This window comes from Boleophthalmus pectinirostris, unplaced genomic scaffold (assembly GCF_026225935.1).
Source record: "Boleophthalmus pectinirostris isolate CB_2022bp ecotype Guang Dong unplaced genomic scaffold, ASM2622593v1 HiC_scaffold_18, whole genome shotgun sequence".
NCBI classification, from domain to species: domain Eukaryota; kingdom Metazoa; phylum Chordata; class Actinopteri; order Gobiiformes; family Gobiidae; genus Boleophthalmus; species Boleophthalmus pectinirostris.
This window is the reverse complement of record NW_026571133.1, coordinates 25,663,161-25,689,477: the sequence shown is the minus strand read 5'-3', so window position 1 is coordinate 25,689,477 and position 26,317 is coordinate 25,663,161. Positions and strand designations below refer to the sequence as shown.

General features: G+C 37.9%; 1 protein-coding gene across 2 annotated transcripts in view; it reads left to right on the top strand.

Annotated features, from left to right (window-relative positions):
* The first annotated feature begins 1,689 nt into the window (after nt 1–1,689).
* The window catches only part of fibcd1b (fibrinogen C domain containing 1b), a 106,955-nt gene continuing 82,327 nt past the window's right edge, over nt 1,690–26,317 (top strand). For both annotated transcript variants that reach the window (XM_055153686.1, XM_020921898.1), the window contains exon 1: nt 1,690–1,761. In XM_055153686.1, the coding sequence (XP_055009661.1) occupies nt 1,690–1,761 (72 nt within the window). The remainder of the gene's footprint in view (nt 1,762–26,317) is intronic.

Sequence of the window (26,317 nt, the reverse complement as noted above, 5' to 3'; positions counted from 1 at the left end):
TGGGTCTGTTTTTGCGTCTGGGTACTTTTTTGCCAGCCGAGACTACATGCTTTTCCTATGCTGCAAGTACTCTGAGCCCCCGTCTCCTGCCTTATGTGCGTGATTGACAGAAATGCATGGTCTGTTTGATCAAAACAAACAACAACAAGGAAAACAGAAAAAAAATAACTGGTTGACTGAAAAACATCACAGAAATAATGAGTAAAGGACTAAACACTGTTAATCTGAGCTGTGTTTGATGCCCAATGAGCTTATCATTTCCACATGTCACTGAAATAAACAAACCTGATCAGACTGAGATCTTTTCTTTACTCTTCAAGCTGTTTCTCTGTGAGAGAGAGCTCCTTTCATCCTTTTGGCACATTTATTGTGATGTCTTAGTTGTCCTCTGATCTGAAGGTTGGTGGTTTGAATCCCGTCCTCAGGTGAATACTATTTTTTTGTCTTTGGGCAAGACATTTAGGCTTCCATATCTTCTGAGTGTGTCAAAGGTTTGAAAGTGTTGTACACAAATGTGAGTATTATAAAAAATTATTTCTCTTTGTTGCCATGACGCATTTCGCATTTGAGCTTGTAGCTATTTTGATTGAGATAAATCATTAACCAATGATTCTGTCCTGAAAGTGGATCAGTAGGCCTACTTCTGGTTCTTGAATGTTTACTCACCCAGATGGTGGGGCTATGGGTATCACAGTCTGTTTGCATCTATTTTCTATTCAAGCAAAGCCCTGATGAATATGAGATATAAATAAAAATTGAAAAATAATTCATGTGAGTGCTGTTCAGTGTCTCAAACCTAAAATGGAAGGTGTCATCACACAAAAAAGGGAATATCTGTCATCCAGATGACATGCCCAATATGTAATCTCCGTCAATTAGGCCTTTGTCTGTAATTTTATTCGTGCATTCGACTAAAGTTACCTAGTGCATTTACATGCACAGCACATTTTATTCAGACAGTGAATCAACATAAGATATTACATTTAACTGTATGCAAAATAATCGAACTTGTGAGCGTTGACACGTTCGTTATTTAAAAACTAAAGTTTTGCAAATGAAAACTCAGTCTATCATAGTCTATACATTAGCTTGGCGATCTCTTCAGTCTGGCGCTGCTCTGGCTGTTGAAGGCGAGGGGAGTGGAGCAGCTCGCATTACCGCTAGTGTGTCTTCTCTCCGGAGCTGTCGGTGGAGGGCAGAGCTGCACAGGCACAGCGCGCGGAGGAGAGGAGCGACAGAGAAGCATTGACGGCAGATTCCAAGTGCGCGGCGCGTACAAGGCAGGCGCACAGGGACCGGGCTCATCGCACTGATCAAAACACATCTCCTCGTCTGATATTCGCCGTAGGAACAGATCGGACATAACCTGCGAGAATGGAAAAACTGACAATCCTTTCACACCTTTAACACGTTTACGGAGTAGGACTTCGATCATCGAGGAGGAAAATTGATTTACTTCTCAAGTTGTTTCAAACGGAATACATTGCTGAAAACAAACTGAAAGGATTTAAGTTTTATTTTTGAAGGCTGAGCTAGTTGAGCCTCCCTTCCATTTTGTCTTGCCCTGATGGAGTAGCCTGTTATCTCCTTCCAATTGCTGGCTAAAAGAGTTGGGGGAAAGCTCCGAATATTTGTCTCTCGTTAAAACGTTACGACCGAGGCGGATCTGATGTTCACGTTCTCCGTAGGATGGTGAATGACCGATGGGGAGCCATGAATAGCTCTTCTGAACTCGAAGATGGGACCCGGCACAAGAACCAGGTATGCGCCCGTACATCCACACACAGACCAGCTGCGTGCTTGAGGTGTGAGGAGTGGTGCATTTGCGTGGTGGTGCAGCCTCGTGGACTTTTAGTCTCCGCATCGTTTGAACACGGCAAGATTCTGCACGTATTGTATTGGGTTTGTTTTATCTTGACAGAATTCTCAGTTTAGCGCGATACGATGCGCTAAAATACGCCCCAAATAAGTGTTTAGCCAAATGTGAACTGCTGGAACATCGCGCCAGGTTCAGGTTGAAAAATGGTTTTGATTTTGGGAGAGCAATTCACCTGTGAAATATGGCATCAGCATTTCGATCCTCATCATCTTGCAGCTATTAACACTTTAGCGCTCTTTCAATGGCTTTTTCCGATCCACAGAGACAAGGAGCGGACGTGAGTTGCGTCTCAGTGAGGCGAGCTTACTTTGGGGAATGGTCAGTGTGTTTTCACAAGGTCAGTGGAGGGTTATTGACAACTGTCCAGAAAGGGAAAAATGAGAGGGATCCTACAGAGAAAGAATCTGATTTCTGAGGCAACTCTGTATGCACTGTGGACTGGGCGAACACACAGTCGCACACAGGCTGTGATTTCATATGGTCTGCCCTGCTTTACGTGTGAATGTGACAGAGGAGACTATGGTGAGGAAGCCCAAGTCCATCTTCATGTATAAAAGCTTTGGTTAAAATAGCCTTAGCATAAAACAAATAAACATGAATTGAACTTTGGCTTCATAAATGAATAACAGGATTGTTTAGGCAGAAAAAAATGCACAGATGTGTCCTTGGTTTGTGGCAGTGTTGTCGAGGCAAAAGTATTGAGAATGAACTTCTCACCAACTCCAAAAACAATCTAAATGAATTCCTTAACTTCCCTATGAACCCATTCATTGTCTTAATTTGATTGTTTTAATTCTCCCTTCTCCTCCCCCTGCTGTGTCTCCCAAATCTCACCTGTTGTCTTTAAAAATCTTCTAGCAGAGGTGAACTCTGCCCACATTTACATATACAGCTAAAGAGATTTGTTATTGATTTGCCTGAGATGAATTAAATTTTTTATTACAGCTGGCTGATTTTCATGTAACCATTATCCCCCACTGAGGTGCAGCAGCTGATCAATGAGTAAGAGAATATGAGTCCTATTTGTCCTCATGTAATCAAAAATGTACAGACAAGCATTTAAACATCACTATTATAAGTAGTGGTACCATTTAGTGAAAAGCAAGAACTGTCAAGGAAATAACATCTTATTTTTAAACCTAGAACAGGCTTGGAAGAACTAATTGCACTTTAATGTGAGTGATAAGCCAAGGGATAGAAAGGCATTATATCTTTCATAAAGCTCAGATCATGCCTTATTTGGAAGTGTGAGATGAGGCGAGAGCTGGGGAAATGTTCGGAGATGACTAATGCTGCTGTATGTCCTTCTGCTCCCAACATCTGCTTCCCTCTACCTCACTTACTGCACACACACACACGTATACTGCATTGTCTCTTGGCTTTGTTCAGAAGCATGAGAATAAATGTACCTAGAAACAGCACATTTGCAGAAAAATAAGTACACAGAGAGGCCTCTGATTTAGTCTCAAACTGTTTTTTTAGTCTGTGAAAAGAAGGTACTGGTCCTACATCACCTTGGCAAAGATATAAGTCTGAATGCCTGGATGCAGGCCTCAGCACTGTGAGATTTATTCTTTTATCTTCAATTATTTACTCAATGTCTCTTCGCCCTGATTTCATGTTGCTTACTGTCCTGTCAGTAAGCATGAGCATTTTATGAGCCAAAACATCTTAATTGAAAAAGCAAAAGAATTGAGTGCATCTTAAAAAGATTCTCAAATATTGAACTTGTGGTGCTCAAATGGATTTGTATGTTTGGATGTTACAAAAAATTCCAGCTATTGACAACAAACATTTTCTTTGCTTGCTATTGACACACTAATTTCCAACTAAGCAGGAAAAAAGTGTTTTCATATCACAAAATTAAGGCCAACTCTTCATGTGCTTCTGCATATTTGATTAGACATCAGTGTCTCTTTTGTTACCAATGAAGTCTAGGAAAACCAAAGTTATGAAATTATCTTAGAAATTCAAAACGTACATGAAATGTGCCCGGAAACAAGATCAGACTGTAGGATGTAAACAGATGTCTATAAATCAGTAATATACAACCGAACATACTATACAAATGACCAAATGAATAAATTGTATTAGCCTATTTAATATTAAGTTTTTTTTGCTATTTTTTAAACATGAAGTAATCTGCATTCACCAACAGTCAAATGCGATTCAATTTGTTTTCGTATAATCCAAAATTAAAACAGCAGGCATCTGTCCCAGAGTATCTCATGTCCTTAGACCCTCCCTCAAGAAAAAAAAGCACAGTGGAAAATGTTGTTTTAACTTTGGAGACTGTATAAGTTCCTAGTGGAGTTCAGATCATGGAGATGCTTGGAGAAGAAAAGGATGTGACTAAAATGAATAAATATGTAAATTACTATGCGACAAATTCCAAGTGTCAAATCCAAATGAAAAAAAAGTGAATGGCAAACATGAGTTTACATTAAGTATTTTGTGGATTGTGGTTAATTGAAATATTGTGTTTTGGCTGCACAACATGAATCAGTGCCTCATGCATGGCCCCTCCTCATCGGTGCTGAGAGGTGCTGCAGCTGTGGAGATACTGGAGAGCAAAATGGACGACTTGTTCATGGTGCAAATTCAATTTATTTGGATAGACCTTCACACATGAGACTCCTGATGCTGACCACAGCCATGAGGTTAATTAGTCTGTATTAAAAAGAAACTTTGTTAAGGCCAGCACTATCCAAAATATTATGTACTGTACTGTACCATTGATGTAAAAGAAATACAGTATAAAATCAGATTATTATCTCCATCTCCTCATGACATCAACTGCCATGCCTTTTGTTTTTGGAGATTTTCTTAGGCTCCATCTACAGCCACATGTTTGTCCTGCTTCAGATTTGACCAGACAGGTGGTGTGAATTATTAAACATGGAAGCCATTTCAGTCCTTGTAGTGCTGAAGACAAGCTCAAAGTTTCTCTTTTGTGGCAGGATCCAATGCAAATGGTGCCCTTGCTTCAAAATGGAGGGGCATATGGGGCTAGATGATCATACAAATTGTAGAGGTGGGCAGCTTATGATGATATATCAATAATATTGTGAATGTTGTTTGGAAAATCGATAGTGGCCTTATCATTTTTTACTTCCAGCAAGATAAAACCATTAAATTACAAGGAAGTAATGAGTGCTTCTAAAGACCTCCAGAAAAGTTCAATGTAAGACACAGGTGAACATTACTGTAAAAATGTGTGAGCGGTAGTAGAGCTAAAAAAAAGTCTAAATGCGTAGGCCAGGCCGTGTATTAATAAAGGACTTTTAACTTTTGTACACAAGAGTACAGATACACAGCCACTCACACATTTTACTGTTATGTGTTCAGCTTTTCCCAGTTTCCCAGAAAGAAATATGGTTTAAATAGAGTCTGTACTACACAGTTGCACAGTGAAACTCTTAACCTACAGCAAGAGGGTCTGATTCCTGCATTGGACAAACCATTTGCATATTCTTCCCGTGTCTCCTTAGGATTCTTGCCCAAAAACAGTTTGGCTCATGGTGGCAGTGCATACAGTTGCATTCATTAATACACTGTGTATAGTGAGAAAAAAAAAGCATTTTTATAATCATGCTAGAAATGCCAGCATCCAGTTAAAGATGTTTAATTGAGCAAATTTGTGACAAGGCCTGTCACAATGACAAATTTTGAAGTACTACAAGTACATATTGCTGAAGAAAATGTATACAATAAACAATAACATTGAAATCTCCACAAAAAATGATTTGAAATGTACAATATTATTAAAACATGACATGCAATAGATACAATAGCATTTCTTCTTTCTTTCTATCATTAATTTCTTTAATGAATGATAGAAGTTATTTAATCAACCCTAGTATTTATCGTGACAGGCCTATATATGATACGTACACTATACTATTTTGTGGAGCCAAATGCAATTATTACAGTTTCACTTCACTAGATGACAGGGTTATGTGTTATACAGTGGCCTTTTGCTGATTGTCGCAGTCCTTTGTATGACAGGTAGAATATGCGCAGAGCTGTGTAATGCATACATGTGGGATACTCTGTGGGCTGGCTAGGATTTTGTGGCTAACCTTGTCAGACTAATGAACCTGCTGAGCTAGCTGGAAGTGGGGAAGGAGGCAGAGAGTGGACTGGAGCACAGCAGAGCCAGAGGAGAGTCTTGGGCCTGGTTCAGTGGGCCTGTGATTTCCCTGTGGGGGGTCCAGCGCTATGGCAACACTAACAACCGCAGCTCCACTTTCTGGCCTGCTCCGGGTGGCAGCATGATGGGGAAACTATGCCAGGCTCTTCAGAAGCTCTTCAAACTCTACTTTCTCTTTTCAACATCAGATGAATGTTAGGATTCTGCTTTGAACCTTCAGCACATGGCATATTTGTGCTCTTATGTATATTGTGAGTATGTTCCAAAGGTATGTGTGCTCACTCTTATCCATACCATATGAACATGAGATGTGTAGAGTCATAGAACAACATGATAGACCAACATGATAACAAATGATAAACAAAAGTATAAATATGGTAGATTATTACGCAATTACAGTGCATTATATAGGGAAATAATACCTTCATAACGTAAACATTTCTAGTCAAAGCTTTTGTGGTATTGTTTGGCCACGCTTTTGTCTTGTTCTGTCCTATCAACCATCTCATTTTTCTTTTGGGTATTAAAATACTATTAATTCATGTGACTCAGAGACATGCAACCCATTCACTTTGTATTGCTGGAGATTGTGGGATCAAAAACCTAAGAGGCTGGCGCTGAGTGCAGTCCTATTGTTAGAATGGATGTACAGTGTGTGTGCTGCTTATGTGTTGGTGGATCAAAGTGGTAACGAGCCATTACTGTCAAAGTCGTTACGTAAGTGAAGAGTGCCTTACATAGAAAGTGATTTAGTGCCTTAACAGGGAGGGTGTTATTTTGTTTAGGCTTGTGTGGCTGGCAGATGGTGCCATTTTGTGGAGCATATTCAGAGGAGCCAGGCAAAGTTAAGGCTTTTCCTCAGTGAAGGTTATAACTGAAGGCAACTCTCCCATATGCATGGCCTTGTTAACTGTATGACCTCTTTGCAATCTGAACCATGCCTTTTTTTTCTATTTTTGAAAAGCAGATATGGAATGACAGGATATTTTAATATCAAATATTTGAAGGTGACTGGTATACCCTTGATTCCATTTGGTTAAATTGATTAAAAAATAAACATTTATTGAACTTTTCTCTGCATTTCTAATAGTATAATCACAGGTCTGCATGCTATTTATTTATTACTTATTTATTGTTTGCAATTCAAGTTTAATTTTAAGCAAATATAAATTTAAATATGTTATATGTGTATTTATATGCAACACAGATTTTTATCACTATCTAATACAGAAGTTGCACCAAGAAGGGCATAATTGAAGAGACCAGGGAAACCATTTATGATGATAAAGTTATACTACCCATAGAAAAATGAAATGAAAACCAACAATGTTTTATAGAATATATCTGGAGTACTTCAAAGCGCTGCATAATGAGTCATAGCAGGTTGTAGTTCAACTGTGAGCACACAGGAAGCTGAACTTATATTCTCCTGATCACATATCCCGGACGTCGCACTGTTAACAGATAAAGCACATGCTTCTATAAGAGGAGAGGCGCGACATCTCTTCATACAGCAGCCTTTAGAATAGCTACAAGGCTCAAGCCCCTAAGCAACACTTAGAGCAATGGGACATCCAACTGCACCTACATTGGCAAGTAAGTAGTACCAAATTGAACTGTGATTCTTAGTAATTGTGTTGATTTGGTGCACCTCTCTCAAATGTGTCTGTGTAATAGTTATTTTCTTGTACAAATATGAGGAAAGTAATGCTGACTGAGTGGAGAAAGCACTCCAAGCAGTGCTATGCATGGTCTCCTAGGGATGTACTGACAGATGTGTCAGCAGGCCGGCCCTATGGCTTCTGAGGTGGAGGGAAAAGTGTGAGGTACACAAGGAAGGGTGGTTACAGCTGGACCAGGCTTCAGGATTAGATTTCCATTTCCGCTGGACACTATGTTCTTGTACTTGTTCTTGTCCTCCCCAGTGCAGTAGGGGCAGCAGAAGCTGTTTTGGTAAAGTGCTAGTAAGCTCCTGCAGATAGATACTGTGTGGATATGGATGTGTGTGTGTGAATGGATAAGTGGTTTCTTGATGTGAAGAGTTTTGAGTGTCTTAAGGGTAGAAAAACACTATGCAAATGTGAGCAGGCCTTGACCCAGTCATGTGACATATTTTGTATTCATTAGTCATTCTGACTTCCTACAATTTGAGCACCTTTTTTCTGTACTAATTGGAGCACTTGATATGTGGCATGGACTTTGCACTATCTTTTGACTATGCAAGTATCCATCAGAACCATCAGCTTCAAGAATGGCACCTCAGTGCTAAAGTAAAGGTTTCAAAAGCTAACTACATGATGTTCCTAACATTGTAAAAAGTCATCATTGCTTGCAATGCAACATAATATCTTCTTTGTTCTTACACATCCAAACACTTGTATTGGATATGAAAACAAAGGAACATAAGCCTAATGCATATAAAAAAGCCATGTTATTCAGTAAAAGGTAATTCACATAGTGTTGCTATACTCAGAAGTATATCTTGTGCTCAGGCTATAGTGTGTTTCCATTATCCGTTCAGAAACAATTGAATAGTCATAAAAGTAGGAAACAACCCTCTAAGGGGAGATAAACGTATGCATATAAGGAGCCATTTTTCTGCCCGGAAGACTGTAATAGTGCCATTGGATAATTTATCTTTGGGTTCCTTGCTAAATCTTCATTAAATATGCATTTGGAATTACCTCAAAATGGTGAAAAAAGAATGTGCAGGTAGAGGTGACTGTGACTGGCTGATGTGAATATAAGCTACTTGGGTCTCCTTTTGATGGACATCTAGCCCAACCTCATTCTTTCTAAATAGGATCCTAAAACCGTACTGGGATTATTCAATACTCAATCAGAATTTCAAGCAAAGAGCATACAGGTCAAGGCAGAACATCTGGTATAAAGAAAGGTCTCCATTGTACAACATAACGGACATTCTGACTCCTGTTTTTCATCATGAGAGGAATAAAATATCATCAAGGCAAAGATATAAGGATCCGTTAATGATATATATATATATATATATATATATATATATATATATATATATATATATATATATATATATATATATATAGTACTACTTGCTTCTGCTGTTTCCCTGTAGAGGTCAGATGAAGTTATGGCTTTATGTAATTCCATCAGTATAGATTCACCTCAAAGCCAAATGGAATCATTTCCATCACAAACTGGTTTTATATTTACCTGCTAATGAATCGCTTAAGCTAACGGAGAAAACATAATAGCATCATTATGGGGCAGCCACAATCAGGTGTCTCAAGGTTAATAGCTGCATGAATAGACTATGGGAATCAAGGCTGAGTTATCCCTCTGTCTTCTCAAAGATGTATTCTACTTCAGAGAGTAATGAAGGGAATGAGATGGATGGGGCAATGGCATGGACTGTGCATGACTTATTGGCTACATCATCAACAAGAAAATGACTGAAGTCACTTCTTAAGTCTCCTCATATGAGTGATCATGACAAGTAAGGGCTCTTTGAACACATTTTAAAATGAAGACAGTTCTATGTGCTGACAGGGATAATATATATATATATATATATATATATATATATATATATATATATATATATATATATATATATATATATATATATATATATATATATATATATATAAAAGTGCAGTACTGGGAACAGCAAAGATACTGCGCAGAACTCTCAAGCTCCCAGGCCTCTGGTAGAGGACCCGAGCTCAATGAGGGTGAGAGAGACCTACCACCGTGGAAGGTGAGAAACACATTTTTTTTTTTTTTATATATATATATATATATATATATATAGTACTTACATATTATTGAAGCTTCTGTGTGGCTTAACATAAGTAAAAGTAATATCAAATGAAATAATGGATAAAGAGAACAATTCAACATGTGAATGTTAGATTTACCCATCTACATCCAATGTTTAATCTGGTTCTGGTTCAATCTGGTTGACCGTGTCAGTATTTTGTGTGCAAGGTGAATATAGTGCATTTGAATAAATCTGAGATTTTCAGACTAACACACCTCCTTTTTTCTTTTCTTTCTGAGTCAATCATTTAATCTGCATACGGCTCTAACTTGTATTTCCAATCTTCCCCTGTCGATGGCTCCATATTTTCTAAATTGGTTTGTTTCCAAAGGTGAAATTCCACACTCTTAGGTTCTGCCTGAATGAGATTGGATATGGAAATGTACTGCAGCCTGGTCATTTCTGCTGATGTCCTGTGTGCTGGCAACTCTAAGAACAGGACATACTCTTCAGAGAAGCAAACGGCAGCCATCCCTGCAGCTCAGAGGACACACACTCACAGAGCATCCTTCTACCAGTGTATCGCATTACAACATACTGCAGGAACATCCTTTACTGGCTGCCACACAAAATATAGTGAAAGGAAAAAAACAACAACTTTACTAATAACATTTAAAGATGTCAGTTTTAACATCAATCAATGAAGGCTGCAGTCCTTTAGCTGTTTAGTCGATTGATCATGCAATGATTTCTTAGTCAATCAAAATATGTATTCATCGACTGATCATTTTATTTAGATTATAAGAATTTACATGACACAGCAACAGTTGGGGGTGCCGTTTTGGTCAGACACAAGGCCATATTATAGAAAGATTTCATTGTTTTTCAAGCTTTTGCAACACCCCCATTCTAGTTGACTAATTGATTGACAGGACAATCAATATATATTGTTAAGTGGTATGCCGTTATGATAACTATAATTAATTTGCTCTGAGGCTTTGAATCTATTATAGTTTGAACATTGTAATACTTTTATTATATAGTTACTGGACTCCACCCTCTCACATGCAGTTTGATGCTAAATATTGCATATCCATCAATATATGTTATTGTCCCAAAGGGACCAAGGTATCTGCAGGGAAACACACCAGTGACACAAGAAGCAGAATCATAGTTCTTTTCTATCTGGAACACCAAAGCAAAATCTGTCTTTAACAAAAAGAATATTTCACCTTCTTGATGGTAGATGTTTTTACAGTCCTCGATGTACACCACATGCACACTGTGTAGTTCTGCCCTTATGTCAGGCTGCTGTGGGTGCCTGACATAAGGGAGTGATCTTTAAAAGTGATACACTTCTCTTTTGTACAGTGTGGAACATGTCAATCTGAAGCTGAGGGTTATTGCCTTGATTGTTTATGGTTTTCCTCAGGCGTTTCACTTTCCCATTTACTGTATTTCTAAACAAAATAGAAAAACACACACTAAATGAAGTGATAATGAGATATTTGTGAGTTCACAGACTCATAAGCATCCATCTTGGCATGCCCCCACTGGTGCGAAGGTGAAATGCCCAAACAAACCAAAACAAACATGGCGATGCCAACAAACGTACTTCAGCCTATTTTAGCGCCAGTACAGTCTATTTTTTTTTTGTGTGAAAAACTTGCAGATGGTAAGCTCTCTTGCATTTGTAGACAGGGAAGATATCTGTACTTCTCACTATACTGGTTGTAACAAAGTTTGCTTTTCCGGTTTGTTTCACTCCAACCAATCAGAATCAAAAAGTCGTCCTTACTTTATGCATTTTCTGATTGCTTTCAGTGAAAGCCATTTCAGATAGTGTAAAACTCAATTCAGAGTGATACACCTGCTAAACCCGGTGTCAGAAGATAGACAAGATTTAAAGTTCTAAAACAATAACTGCCAAAACAAAGGTACTCAAGAACATACCATGTACTTGAAAGGTTATACATAGTGCACCTTTAATTAAAGACTTGGTCACATGGTCACATTTTTATATATGTATGCCAAGCCAATGTTGAAATATCACAGTAATTTTTTGGGAAATTTATGGATTTCAGATTCTAGAATGTGATGATGATACACCCAAAAGGAGGGCAAGGGCTAGATTTCTTAAGAAATAAACAAACAAAAGGAAAATTCACAAATACTGGGCCTATTATTGATTAATTATATATTTTAACTAAACCCTAGAATTAAAATTATTGCTACAAACCTGTATTTTTATCCTATTCATTTTATCTGTATTAAATATTATTGACCTATAGAATGTTGTGATATTATATGAAACCCAGCAATAGCAGCTGTTAATAATTTTCCACTGACACTGTGTTGTGATTTGTTTCATGTATGTCATTTTCAACTATTGTGTCTCTACAATATGCCAAGACTCCCAAATGGCATATGCAAGAGATAATGACTAATTTGTAAAAGATGTTAGAAAAGAATCAAACAATACCAGAGGCGCATTCTTAGGAGGTCTTTTAATCGTGATGGGATTACATTTGGAGCTATAATCACCACACATGCCCCCTCTGTTTGCTTTTGTCTATATGAGGTTTCTCTTCCCTTTAATCCTGCATGCATCGCAAAGCCTGACTGTCTCCACAAGTCTCCCTCACTTGGGAAATTGAATGTCTTCCGTGGCTACCATAACATGCTCAAAAATCAATCCGCCTCGCACTATTTCTGCAGCCCCTCAGCTCGTATTGATTTATTGTAAATGTGTTGAAGATGAAGAGAGAGCCTCCTTAGCACTGCGGGGCCACTGTGGTCAAGGGGAGGGGACGGCAGGATGGAAGACATGACAGTTTGATGACAGCTTTTTAAGGACTAAGGCTGTGGATATGGGTTTAGAAAAAAGGTGGTACCTCCTGAAACGTGACCTTTGTTTTGATTGGTTGACACCGTTCATCTCAGGGGTCAACTGGTGTCTGTCATCCAAAGTAAACTGTGGTAATATATTTACATTTCAGTTGCAGTTGTGGTTTTAAGGTTGACTGTGTGTGCTGGAATCTACTTTAATGTAGGGTAAATCACACTGGAAATACTCACGTATTTATATACTTATAAACTATATATCCCTGTCATGAAAAAGAGAATAAATCATATTAGTTGATAATTTGACAAAACTAGCAAATATCACAGACACTTAAACAGAATACTAAAATTATATAGACAATAGGCAACATGTGCCTAGGTGATAATAATTAAAGTGGCTTATTCTATCTTCCGTATCTGCTTAAAGCTGAGTCACTTGGATGTCATTATACACCACAATATATATTGTACTTTGACATAACAGTATTGATGCAACCTTGAGTGGATTGCATTAGGCATTAAGGTCCAATATCTCTAAAATTTGATGTATTATAATGATTATTACCTTCAGATTGTAATTTGTCCAAAGCATGGTTTCAGAGCTTTTTTTCTCATGCACTGCTTGAGTTTTTGCAAACAATATTTTTTAAGTACCAAAAGAAAAACGTTTTGAATATGAATAATTTTTCATACATAGACACTGTCAGGAGTGTCAAGGCTGAGTTTTCATTCACCTGGGGATATTTCTTGATTCATTGTTAAATTAATGATGAATGCATTTTGATTTAATTCCAAATAGGTGTAGTGCAGAGCGACAGCAGTATAAAGGTAAGCAGATGCTGAAGTCAGGCAGGAGACTTGGCTGGGAAGCTTTGGCATCGCAAGAATTGGACATCCAAATGAAAAACAGAAAGCTCTGGAAAATGTTACACAGAAACAAAATGGAACATTATAATTGATTGCTCAAAAATAGAAATAAAAATGGAACTCAAGACATTCAAGGGTGCTAACCACACATCTAGCCAGAGATAAATACTTAAAATATATACCAAAAGGAAAGGAGGTCTCGGAAAGCATTGATGGTTATATGTATTTGAAAGGCATTCATTTCACAAAGGGGAGCTGATAGAGGGCTTATAATGTATGAGTTATAGAAGATTTTATGTTAATATTGGGCAAGTGCAAAGTAGTCGGTTAAACATACGTCCCCGTTTGCCCACATGCAGCTGAGTGACTGACTCTCACTCTGCGCTGCGGGGGCTGATTGAACAAGAGCAGATTAAAGTGATAATGTACACGCCAAATCCACAGCACTTTAAGAGAGCAAAACTGCCACCAACCACTGAGCTGGACATGGAGAGGGAGCATCAGCAGCCATCAGGGTCAGCCGTCACCATGGCAACAGATTACTGGGAATAATTGTGTGCCATATGTGCCGTGTCACAATTAGAAGTTGGCTGTGAGCAGGGTCAGGGTCAACTGCTGATCTGAGTATTGGGGTTGGTGTGAACATAACCCCCGACTGCGTTCATCTGAGTACAGTTCAGCTGCTGGAGCACATCTGCCAAAGCCACACTGCGCCACAGGGAAAGGATGCACTTCAGGAATCAAGTAATTACAATAAAACTCTTGTGTTTTTCAATTCTGCAGCTCGCCATTTTGTCTGGGGTCACTGCAGCCTGTTGCATAGTTAGCACAAATGTTGAGTGGTTGACATTTCTGACTCACAGCAAGAAGGTCCTGGATTTGATTCCCTTGGCCAGGTGGGAAGGTGGGATTTTTCTGAAGTGTTTTCCCACCCTAATTCTTTAGCTACTCCTGACCGTGATCCAAGCTAAAAGATCAGAGGGGTTTGGGATATTTCTGGCCCACAGCATTTATTTGACAGGGCAGCAGCATGACTGGGGAAGAATGGAGAGTGACATTCAGCAAATTGTCTGATTCAAGAAATAATCTCAAAATGCTGAGATGCACACAGAGCCTAGCATGTGTCACATGACCAGACCTCTTACCAACAAAACAGAACATATAACTACTGCAGTGTTTCTTCTACTTTCTGTTTAAATTAAGGACATTCTGAAATGGAATTGTATAGACCTATTTCATAATAAAAAATGTATATTATTTTAAATGATTTATGTTCTGTACTGAGAAATACATTTATCTCTTGTGGTTGTACCTATACTGTAGTACACATCTTGTGTGTTGTAATGCTCAACCATGGCATAAGATAACGTCAAAAGATAGGAATTTTGAGCAAGTAATTTGTGGAGCAGGCCTCTTGAAAATATCACATTGGACATACTGAGATTTCAATAGGCATTTTCTTCAAAAATGGATTTTACAGAACATAATTCTGTGAGCAAAAAGATGAATTGATGATTTAAATCAGATTGTGACTTTTTGCTTGAGTAGGAAAAGAAATAAGAGAAAGACTGTTAGCTTTCAGAGCCATGAATAAAAAGAAAAAAAAAAAAAACAAGAGGAAAAAAAGAACCACTTGCGGTCTGTTCTTACTACCAACTTTTCCATTAAGTCCAGACAGTTCAGCTCATCAGTGCCTCTCTACGACTGGAGTTATGCTCAGAATACTGTCAGACTTCATTCTCCATAAAGCTATGTTCACATCAGTGCCCAGGGAAAAGCAGCAACCAGGTGCAAAGTGGTTATCCATTATAGGGGGATCATTTATTTTGTCACTTTAGCAAATGTGTAAAAAGACATTAAGAGCCTGACATGACTCTACAGTGTGCAACAAATATTAAGGCCAGTCTTTCAAGAAGAGTGAGCATTATGCAAAAACTACAAGTCAAATCTTTATATCACTGGAGCTTTGGGGTGATTTCAGTCCACAGTAAGCCTGTCACGCTAAATATACTGACTTATTGTTCAGTATATGAAAGCTGGATCTACATGTATCGTGTGAACATTAACTTTGTCCTACTGGGAGATTTTTGGTAATTTTTTGACTGTCTGAAAAAGGTTGAACTCATTATAAATACAAACTTTAAGTGTTTCATTCTACTATTTATTTATAATTTCTGATATTGTACTTTTAGAATAGTTTTTTTGTGGATAATCATGCTTTAGGGTTATTGTGTCAGTGACATAAATTAGTTTCAGTATTATTGTTTATCATCTATATTTTCTTCATCGCTATATAAAAATGTGACCATTTACCATTATATCACACCTCAAAATTTGTCATCATGACAAGCCTAGTTCACAGACACAGAGACATGCTCATTTAGTAGCACTATGTATCTCTATTCAGTGGTAACTCCAAGTCAGCAAGACAGTGTAAGTTGTCTTGTATTTGTGAAATAAAATGTTACATACAAGTTCAAGTATGTCAGACTCCAGTCATAAAGGCACATTGGCACATGGGCAAATTGGCTTCAGTTTTAAATTCGGAGTAAAAAAGTTCAGACCCAAGAGCAATTTGCCATGCTCATTCCAAATCTGATTTTATTTTCATCCACATGTCCCAGTCCTCGTCCAAGCATCCAAAACAAATAGTTCAGTCCAAGTTGAGTCATGAAAGCCAAAACACAACTTGACTCAGAATTGTCTCTGGAATTTGCCAAATTACTCCACAGTCCGAACATGGGACTTGAGTATTCTCTGTGTATATAATTGCCTCTTGCAAATGCAGCAGACTCCAATTCTCCAGGGAAAGTGTGAAACATGACAGTGGCTTAAATTCCCTTTTGACAATACCTCTGACTTATTACTGCAGGCTGTCAGACTGTGTGAAACATACGGTGATACTGGTTTTGCTCTGATCAAAACTGTCACTCAGCACTGGGCAGGATCACAGGGTGCAGTCACATTTTAGAATAGAACCAGAATTTGTTAAGACAAGCCATTTAGGTTTAAAGACCAATTAAGCCCCACTCACGACTTCCATCTGGGGTCTATTAGATTGTCAGCCATCACTATTAGAGGACACACAGAGCCCTCTGGCATTATGGTGAAATAATTACATTCTTTCTGCATCATAATTACTGCCTTGAAAGTGTCTCTCTTTCGAACACTAACAACTCCGACTTGCTCCTCTGTCCGCCTCTCCCCGAGCTCTGCCTGTCTCATCTCTTCTTGTCTCCATACGCTAATGAAGTGGTTTAATCTCCTAACTCCTCTGCAAATTGTCAGCTGCGGACTGTATTAATTAACAACTTGTGTGTTCATTTTAAACTTGTTTATATGGAACCTATAAATGTGTTTGCAATCATGTCTCTCTTTTTTAACTTGCGGAGTGTGCAGAGGAGAAGATTTGGGTGTTTTAATTAATTAGTAAGAACAAAGAGATGTGTTTTTGTGCAGTGTTTGATAAGATAATTCTGCGTACATTCGGGTTTGCTGCAGGGGAAAAAAATCCCAAACATGCCTGAACATTGTTAAGTGACAGAGGAGATGTGCTTGCTTAACATTATGCAACCATTTTAAACATATACACCAAAATACATTTAAACTTATGGAGCCTCTCAGTACTATGTGACATGAAGCCAGTTTGACTTGCCATGTGCTCTCTTTTGAATAAACCTGCTAACATCTTCTGAATGATGTTAACCACATTTGCTTTCAGAGCTATGAATAGTTTACAGATACAAATGAAGTTGAACCTAACCCCGCCTCCTTCCTTCAACTGTTGGTATTATTTATGCTGTTATCTGAAATTCTAAAACTACTGTGTTGCCTGATTGAACCGTGTAAAAGAAATTACATGTACTGTAACTGATTTTCTCTACAAATCACACTGATGCTTCTTAATCTTTTATTATCATCTATTTTAGAGTTATAAATTAGTGTTGTAAAAAGCTGTGGTTGGTTGATCAGACCAGATACTGTCTCTCATTATTTGTACCACTCCCCCTCCTCAGGCCAGTTTCCATCCCCAAAACACATGCTTCAATTTGTTTGGTGCTTTTTACTGCCTCAGGCCACATTGTTGCAGCGACTGTTCAATAACCCAGAATAATTTACGCTATCAATTATGCTAAATGGATTGTTCATAGAAAATACTTGTTCAAAAAAAAACAAAAAAACATATTATCCAGAATTACATTTGAACAGACTGCTTTAATAAAAGTGTACAAATTGGTAGCAATTAAAAATATAAAGCATATTTACTTCAAAGAAAAAGTACCCCTTTGTCAGGTCAGAGCTTTTTAATAACTAATTGATATATACATTTATTAACATAGACTACTTACGATTTCTTTATGTATTTTTGAAGTATATATTTACGATAGCCATTTAATTGTTATGTATAAGCAGTCTTTGTAGTATACAGTAGAAGAATAAATGTAGTGTATGCATGTATTATTATATTGAATGAAAATAGAACGCTATTGCAAATGCCTTTGCTTAGATGCACTTTCAGAACTGTTTCTTATCTTTGTTTAACTCTGGGCTGCATTTATTGACCACTGTAGTGTTATTTTGAACAGCTTTGGAAAATGTGTCAATTATTTTGTGAGAGCACTTTTCAGTAAATAGCTTTTACATTTGAAAGTAGTTTGTAACAGTATATGTGGACTGCACATTCACATAGCTTTATAGGGTAGAGCGTTTGATCATATCATTGAAAGTGTGTAGGAATAGACATGCAGGACTAAAATACTGATTATTTCATATGCCAATCAAGTGCACAAGATGTTCCCCGTAGTTAGCAGCATTGGCGGATGGGTCAAATGCAGAGGACAAATGTACCTACGTAGATTTATATATTTATTTGACAGGGACAGTATACATGAATGAAGTGTGGAAAGTAAATATATGAGCAATTTACTATAATATAACATATACAAATTATAACTGTACATACAACACATAAGGTTAAGGTTAATGTCAGATCTGTGTCAAGGGTTTCAGCAAGATTGTTGAGAAGCGACAGGAGGTAGAACTGGAGGTAGCAGCTTTGAAGATGTTGTAGTTCTACATAGGGATGCACCAATCCAATTGTTTCAGTTCCGATATCAATATTTTGGCTTTAAGTATCTGCCGATAACTGATATTAACCAGTGTAAGTGTGGGGATAGAAAATGACTCTTATTTCCTTAACTTATTACACTACAGATGCAATTGTATTGTCATTTATCCTTCAAGTAACTCCTGAACAGCTTTGGATGAATAAAATTCAAACTTTATGAGATGTTCTAGGACAAAATCAACCTGCAAATAGTTTTAATACTTCCAATTAAAGGCTTAACTTATATTACACCAAGGTATCAAGGTCTGCCACAATAACAAATGTACGATATATTGCTTAAGAAAATATAGATCATAGACAATAATACTGAAATAAATATATTAATTATTAATCATTGCATTTATATAGCTCCTTTCAAGACACCCACAGCGCTTTACAGTTCATTGTTCATTCACTCCACACTTGGTGATGGTTAGTTACTTTTGTAGCCACAGCTGCCCTGGGACAGACCGATGGAAGAGAAGCTGCCAATCTGTGCCACTGACCCCTCCAACCACCAACATAACTCATGGTCATTAGTCCACTCAGACACACTTCACTTTTATACCAAGCAATGCAGGTGAAGTGTCTTGCCTAAGGACACAACAACAGTTTTTGCCACTGGCGCCCCACTGTGGCACCTGGTCTCCCAGACAAGTCCCATCCCTACCCAGGCCCAGCCCTGCTTAGCTTCTGAGATCTGACAAGATCAGGCTTTGACAAGCTGGTATGTGAAATTGTCAAAAAACTTGAGCTACAATAAATACACAGTTAGTAAGTATGAAACACTTTAGTAGTTAGATTGAATGTATAAGTCATAGAAGTTATTTATTCAACCTACTACTACTACTACTACTACTACTACTACTACTACTTATGTATAATTATTATAATAATTATAGTTATAATAATAATACATTCACAATGAAGTAATACTAAAACAAGGACAGGCCAGACAGAACAGTAATGAGAAGTCATGGGGGCTGTAGGATGTGAGGAAAAGGTGTGTTTTGAGCAGTTTTTCGAAGGTGTTTAGAGAGTCTGAGTTTCTGATTTGAAGGGGCAGAGAGTTCCAGAGAGTGGGGGTGTCTATGGCAAATCCATCATAGTGCAGAAAAATAACAAAAAGTTCCCTACTAGTATAAGGAAAAAGCACACACAATAAATACTAACCCCCAAAATGATTGTTCTATCTACCATCTATTATCGTGACGGGTCTACCAATACCCGATCCAGCTAAAACTGCATTATCTGCACCAGTATTCAATATCTGCTTATGTATTGATGCATCCCTAGTCCTAAGGTAGAAAAGGTTCAAAGGGGTAGACAGTGTTATGGTTTTCTAAATTTAACTTGTACATGAGAAGTACTAAATATATTAGTTTGAGTTAGAGCTCTTTGGAAGGAGGCCTTGAGGAAGACCAAAGTGTGATTTAGGGATAGTGAAGGAGGCCATAGAGCTACAGTGAGAAAAAAGGATGCAGAGGACACTGATGGATAAAATAACAAATAACCAAAACTCAGGCTAACTTAATTTGACCCTGAATGCTTTTGCAATAGCTTCCTCATATCATCCATGCCTTTTACATTCATCTTATTCAGAAACCACAAAGTGATAAGTTGCAGGGAATCTAGTTTCTAGGATTGTTCTTTGTTTTTAAATCACTTGGGGCAAAATCATGACTTGTCTATGATAGGAAAGTTCCCATTCAGACCCGTGACCTAAGGAGTCCAATATCTTTTAGCGTGAAGTGTCCAGAGGGAACCACTAGCACTTACCACCCAATAGCACTTCACCAAAACATCCGTTAGTCACGCATACACAGCTGCCCAGCACTGGGAGACCGACCCACACACACCAACCCAAGTATATGAGCAAAAGACCGCATTTGTCCTGGCCCATCAGTCACAGAACCTGATCTCTCCGCCAAGGTCACACTGTCAAGATGTGGGGAATTTCCTGGGCATGCATGCAAAGAGATGGATGAGGTGAGGTCGAGGGACGGATAGAGACACGCTTAAGTAAGGCCACCGTAATGTACGAGAGGAGCGGCAACAATACGTCTTAGAGTGTGTGAGCCATAGCATGGAGAGAAGACGGGCTTTCTGTAACATCCATGCATTATTTATGAACAGCTATAGCGATGTATGCAAATGTATACATTAAGGGGAAGGCAGCTCTTCATTTCTTCCCGTTAAGAGTAAGTATCTGGGTTCTTATCACCGCACTAAAACCACAGCTATTTTGACGGGGATCGATGTGTCCCATCAGTGCATCTGTATATGCATGTATAGACTGTACATGCACATGGCTTGTGTGAATTAGATGAGTTTTTACGTTTTTACTTTTGATGACAAAGTGAAAAGGTACATTTATGGGCTTCAGCTTTCTGTTACAGGCAACATTTTGAGTACTTTTCATGATTCCAAAAGATGGATTTCTTGTTTTAAGTTGTTAATTTGGGACAATGAATGGAAATTAGCCTTAGGCTACTATTCATTTATTTATTTATTTGAGACAGGGACAGTGCACAATTTTTACATTAACCTTGACAGGAGAGATGCATTGTACCAGGTTGTAGCATCAGTGCAAATTTCCACCTGTAGTCCCTGGGCAGGTTCATTGATTAATTGTATTTAACTGACCTTGACTATCAACTGTTCTTGGAGACCTATGTAGCATGTTTTGGGTTGCTACATATCCAGTGTGTTTTCATATTGTGTCATGTTTCTCTCTAAACATACTCTGTCTCAATCAAATAAATAAATAAAATTGCTTAAACAAACAAGAAAATAAAGTAATATATTAATTGAAGTAGTATTTTGAAGAATCACTGCTAGATAGGAAGAGAAGTAGTGATATTGTTGATAGTGTTGTCACTGTGGTAGTGATAGTTGTTGATAAGGTTAGTTGTTCAACTGAATGTAACTATGACTCAATTAAATGCAGTGGAGTTATTGTGAAGTATCAATACTTGAACCTACTCACCTTTGCCTTCATTGCAAATTGTAAGATTGTAAGTAGCTCTCGAAAAGTCGTCTGATAATCATATATACTTATGAGGTGTCCTTGAAACAAATGATTTTGATTCTCCAGATAAAGGTAGCAAAAGTAGCATCCTAACTACCTTTTACTATCTAATTCCTGAGACGTGTGTGGTCCTTTAAGAAACGTTAGCCTCCTACAGAGCGCTGCCATGTTTCTGCCTGTCACAGAAGTGCTGCCTTTGCATAACTATCTCCCCATTATACTGTAATGTACCCCATGCTGAACCCGTGATAATGGCGGCAATTCTGTTTTATGCAGTTGCCCGCTGTATCTGGCCTGCATCATGAAACTTTAATTCTGAGTCAAGACAAGTCAACTTTATTTGTATAGTCTAATATCACAGTGTCTTAGTAGGCCCCATGAGCTTGGAAAAAAGAGCACTTTGCAACAAAACGCAAACATAAAAGGGACCATTATGTATTAATTACTAAGTGGTTGCACAATTAGTCTTATAGAGATTGGGGTGTAGTGATTTAAACTTGGAAGCAATGTAACCTCAAATGGCATCAGATGAATAAAAGAGAAAGATGGAAAAATATGACATGAATTTAATCAGGCACGGGGTCTACAGTAATTGCAGTACACCTATCCATACCCAACTATTACATCAGTCACTCAGACAGCCAAACAGAAAGTATGATGATGATGCAGAATGTACTGCTGCTGAGGCTAGACATTTTCATTCAATAACATCAGCAACACTCCCCAGCTCTGGAGTGCTACACATATACACAGGCCCATGGCATATTCAAATACTGTCGACTGTGGATTGTAGCAATAATATGTGTTGAATCTAATATTTTTCAACTGAATCTGAGTTACATTTTGTAATCCAAGTCTGTAATGAGAAAAATAATACAAATGTTCATGTTTAAGAATATTTTTTAAAAAGATTAATGCATCACAAATATTCCAGTTAATGAACAATTTGTTATTTTTTATACTTGTTATTGTGAACAGGGCTGCAACTAATGATTATTTATTTTTATTTACCAGTTTTTAAACAAGTAACATCTGAGATATTGTAATTGAAATATTCTAGACAGAGAACATTACATTTATTGATGAAAATGAAAAAAGTCTGTGTAGTCCAGTTAACAATATTCAGCGAGTCATATCCTATGTAATGTTTTGACTGGTTTAGTTCCTTTGCAAAGCTCTCTGCTTCTTTGTCCTCCATTTAAATTTCTTTGCAAAACCTTACTGCAAACCTTTTGTGCTTAGATTGTGGGTTTGAATTGAGCCGATTAGAAGACCATGTGACATCATCAGCATCTGGAGACTGAAGACAAAATGAGCCGTAACACTGTCACTGGGGAGTAATTGAAAATCCTTCTTTGTCAGTCGCCCAGTGAGAGTCAGGCGAGTGTGGTGAACTGGTGATGGCTGGTGGGCTGCAGTTTAGCACAGAGGCAACAGTATTTTTGCATGGGTTCAGTGTGCATGGGACAGGCTGTATAGTGACGGACTTGGCTGTATTGGCGCTCCAAGGGCAGGCAAGCAGTAGAGGCATACAGCGGGTCATCTGTCTCCCAGGATTGAACTCCTCTTCGCGGTTTGTTTCCCACGGGCCGCTCCCCTTTCCTCTGCCTTCTGTCTTAGAGTGAAGGTGAACTGCATTTCTCCATGTGTTGGCATGATTCTGCTGATGCAAGCCATGTTTGCTCAATTTACACAGATTGTTTCTTCAAGGACAAATAGATTCATTTTACATTTACATAGAGATACAATGTAATAAGGAATATAGAGTAGGTATGCATTTGATTTATTTTCTAGAGGAAGTTATTCTCCAAAATCTAAAACAGTCAAGTTTTAAGTAATAGTGTTACTGAGAACAATACTTATATCCCACCTGATGATGATAATAATAAGCAGCAAACAAAAAAGGCATGATGAAAATATCAGAAATACAGTATAAAATGGTAAGATACATACACATAAACATGTAATACATCATATAAGCTAGTATGGAGGTCTGTCTTTACATTTGATTTGTTCCCTGTATCTCGATTCAGACTTCTTTTTCTGTCACCTAACCAGTAAGGTGATTACTGTTTCTTTACTCCTACATTTAACTTTTTGCCACCAAAGCATAATTTTCGGAAAAAGTTTTTTTTTTAAATTTTGATTCTCTCCCCCCCCCAAATTTATGTGATTAGTTACTTTCAACCCCTGCTTAATCCACTATTACCTTGAGGCTTTACCTCGGAAAAGCCACTTACTTTTCCATCTTTCAAATTGAAAAATTGGATTTGCAGTTTGTTCCATTCTTAGATGTTTGTTTTGCTTGTGGCCAGAGGGCGGCCTTGATAAGGTGAGTTGGGAAAATATTTTGTTTATCCCTCTGAAATTGGTCTGTCTAATCTTTGAGTAGTTGCAAAACAACACAAATTAAAAAACAAAACAAAACTGACAAGAAATCATCACAGGCATTCTCAAGGACTGCTGAAAGTGAAATGGACTAAGAATCCATCTGCTTAAAATAGCCCTTTTGAGCTGAGTGTTATCCAGTGGTCAGGTATTTCTTGAAAGGCATTACTTGGGCTCTCATCAGATTCTGGCTCTGCAGCAAATATTCCCTTTGAAGACGCTAAAAGCAGCCACACTGTCCATCACAGCACCCCCAGTGGAAGTGCGCTCTCAAATATCCTCGACCCAAATCTGTGAGCTCGGCAGAACACAATATAGACACGGACAAATAAACACCTCGATCACATTCAGCCTCACAAGCAACAATCTTCTGTTTGGGCCTGCCTCTTTTTAAAATCATGTTTTTGTTTATGTAGTCCTACAAAAAAGTATCAGGTTCATAAGGTTTTATCGCTAATGCCAATTCAATCTCACAGCGTATGATTGAATCTTGTTCACAGTGGAAATAATTGTTATTTTCTTGAAGGTAAGGGCACTGAATATGAATGAGATTTGATATAAAGAAATGTGTTCCAATGCATTTCTGTCTCTCCTCCCCATCATACATCAGCGTCATATTAGAGTACAAGTCATTCATTCAACACCACTGGTACTTTATCATTGTCTACAGTCTATCCCTGCTGACTTGGTCCATTAGATTGGGAAACCATGGACAGTCTCCTATCCAAGTGCAATACAGAAGGTTGCAGAGATAAATTACCATGGTGAGGTGTGACTTCATTCTGAGGTCTTCATGTAACATATATTGAGTATGTACCATGTCATTAAATAATGTGCTGTTTCACAATCTGTGATAACATAATAAAATATAACCTAACCCTGACCCTAACCCCAAAGGCAATAATGGGTGATATTTCTAGGACTTTTGCTCACTCTATATATATATATATATATATATATATATATATATATATATATATATATATATATATATATATATATATATAGTAATTTATTTTGAATTGTTAATTGCTAAACTGTATTAGACTTTTATCACTCTGAAGCTCATAGATATCTTAGCGAAAAATATGTGCTGTCCTATTGAGTCCTAAGGTTGTGTTTAGAGAGACAGGGCATTGGCTGTCTGAGGCATATGATCAGCACCACACATCGTGGTAGTATTGACTATTCAAATTTGGCTATGTTTCCAGACTTAGAGGGAAAACTGCAGAAAAGCTGAAGAAACAGCTTGCAAAGTTTTGAATTTGTATCCACTGAAACACATCAAGTCTCCAGTGCAGGGCCATGAACTAAACTTCACCAAAATCCTCTTCCTCAGTCCCGGTAAAAGAGTAAAGTTAACATGGACATTTCCAGTGTGGAGCATGTGTGTTTGTGTGAATGAAGTTCACCATAATTCTTCCCCTTCGTCCAGGTAACCATGTAGTGGAAATGAAAATTTTCTTGTTTCTGCATATGCGGCAAAAACAAAAGTGAAATGTTAATGTGTGTAAGTCTGTGTGAGGATAATCTGTGCAGCCTTTTACATTTATTTTGAGTTATAACTGGACATTGTATACCTTTTCACAAATACAGACACTGAAAAAAGAACTGTGAAGGAACTGTATTGAAAAGGCTGTATTGTTAAAGTACTGAGAGAAAAAAATATAACAGTGACCAGCTGTAGAGTTGACTAAAGAACCTGATACTGTTAGGGGAGGACAAATTCTGTAACAGTTGGATGCTGCCATTCATAGAAACGTCAATAATGATAAAACTGGAGGTGTCCTTGTTTTGCCTTTGCGAGGCTAGAAAATTCCAACACAATATAATTAAACATTATTATTTTTGCACAGTGCATAGCCTTTTCAATGTGCTAATTATATGGCATGCTGGAAATGAGCGCTACAACCCCCCTCCCAACCCCCCAAAAAAGTTTCAAAATATGCATAATATCTTCCCTAGTCTCTTAGCAACTTCACCTTTACAAAAGCTATTATGCCTCGATCTGTACTTTAGCACAAAGTGGAACTGTAAAAATCGTGTGACTCCGCAGTCTGGCTCTGCTCTGCTCTTCCTCGTCTGTCGGTGCTCTTGTTCGGCTGGCTGTATGTCCTGTTAAATGATTAGTAAGCCCACAAGTGAATGTATGCAAAGCCTTCTCCACACTGCAGCTTAGCACACAGTGGGCTTATATACACCTTGGTGAATTCCCTGTCACACCAGCACAAAGGCATTCAGTGTGTGGGTAAGTCTGGGAACATCACATTCAAACAAATACATTTATTTAGACTTCAATCTGTACA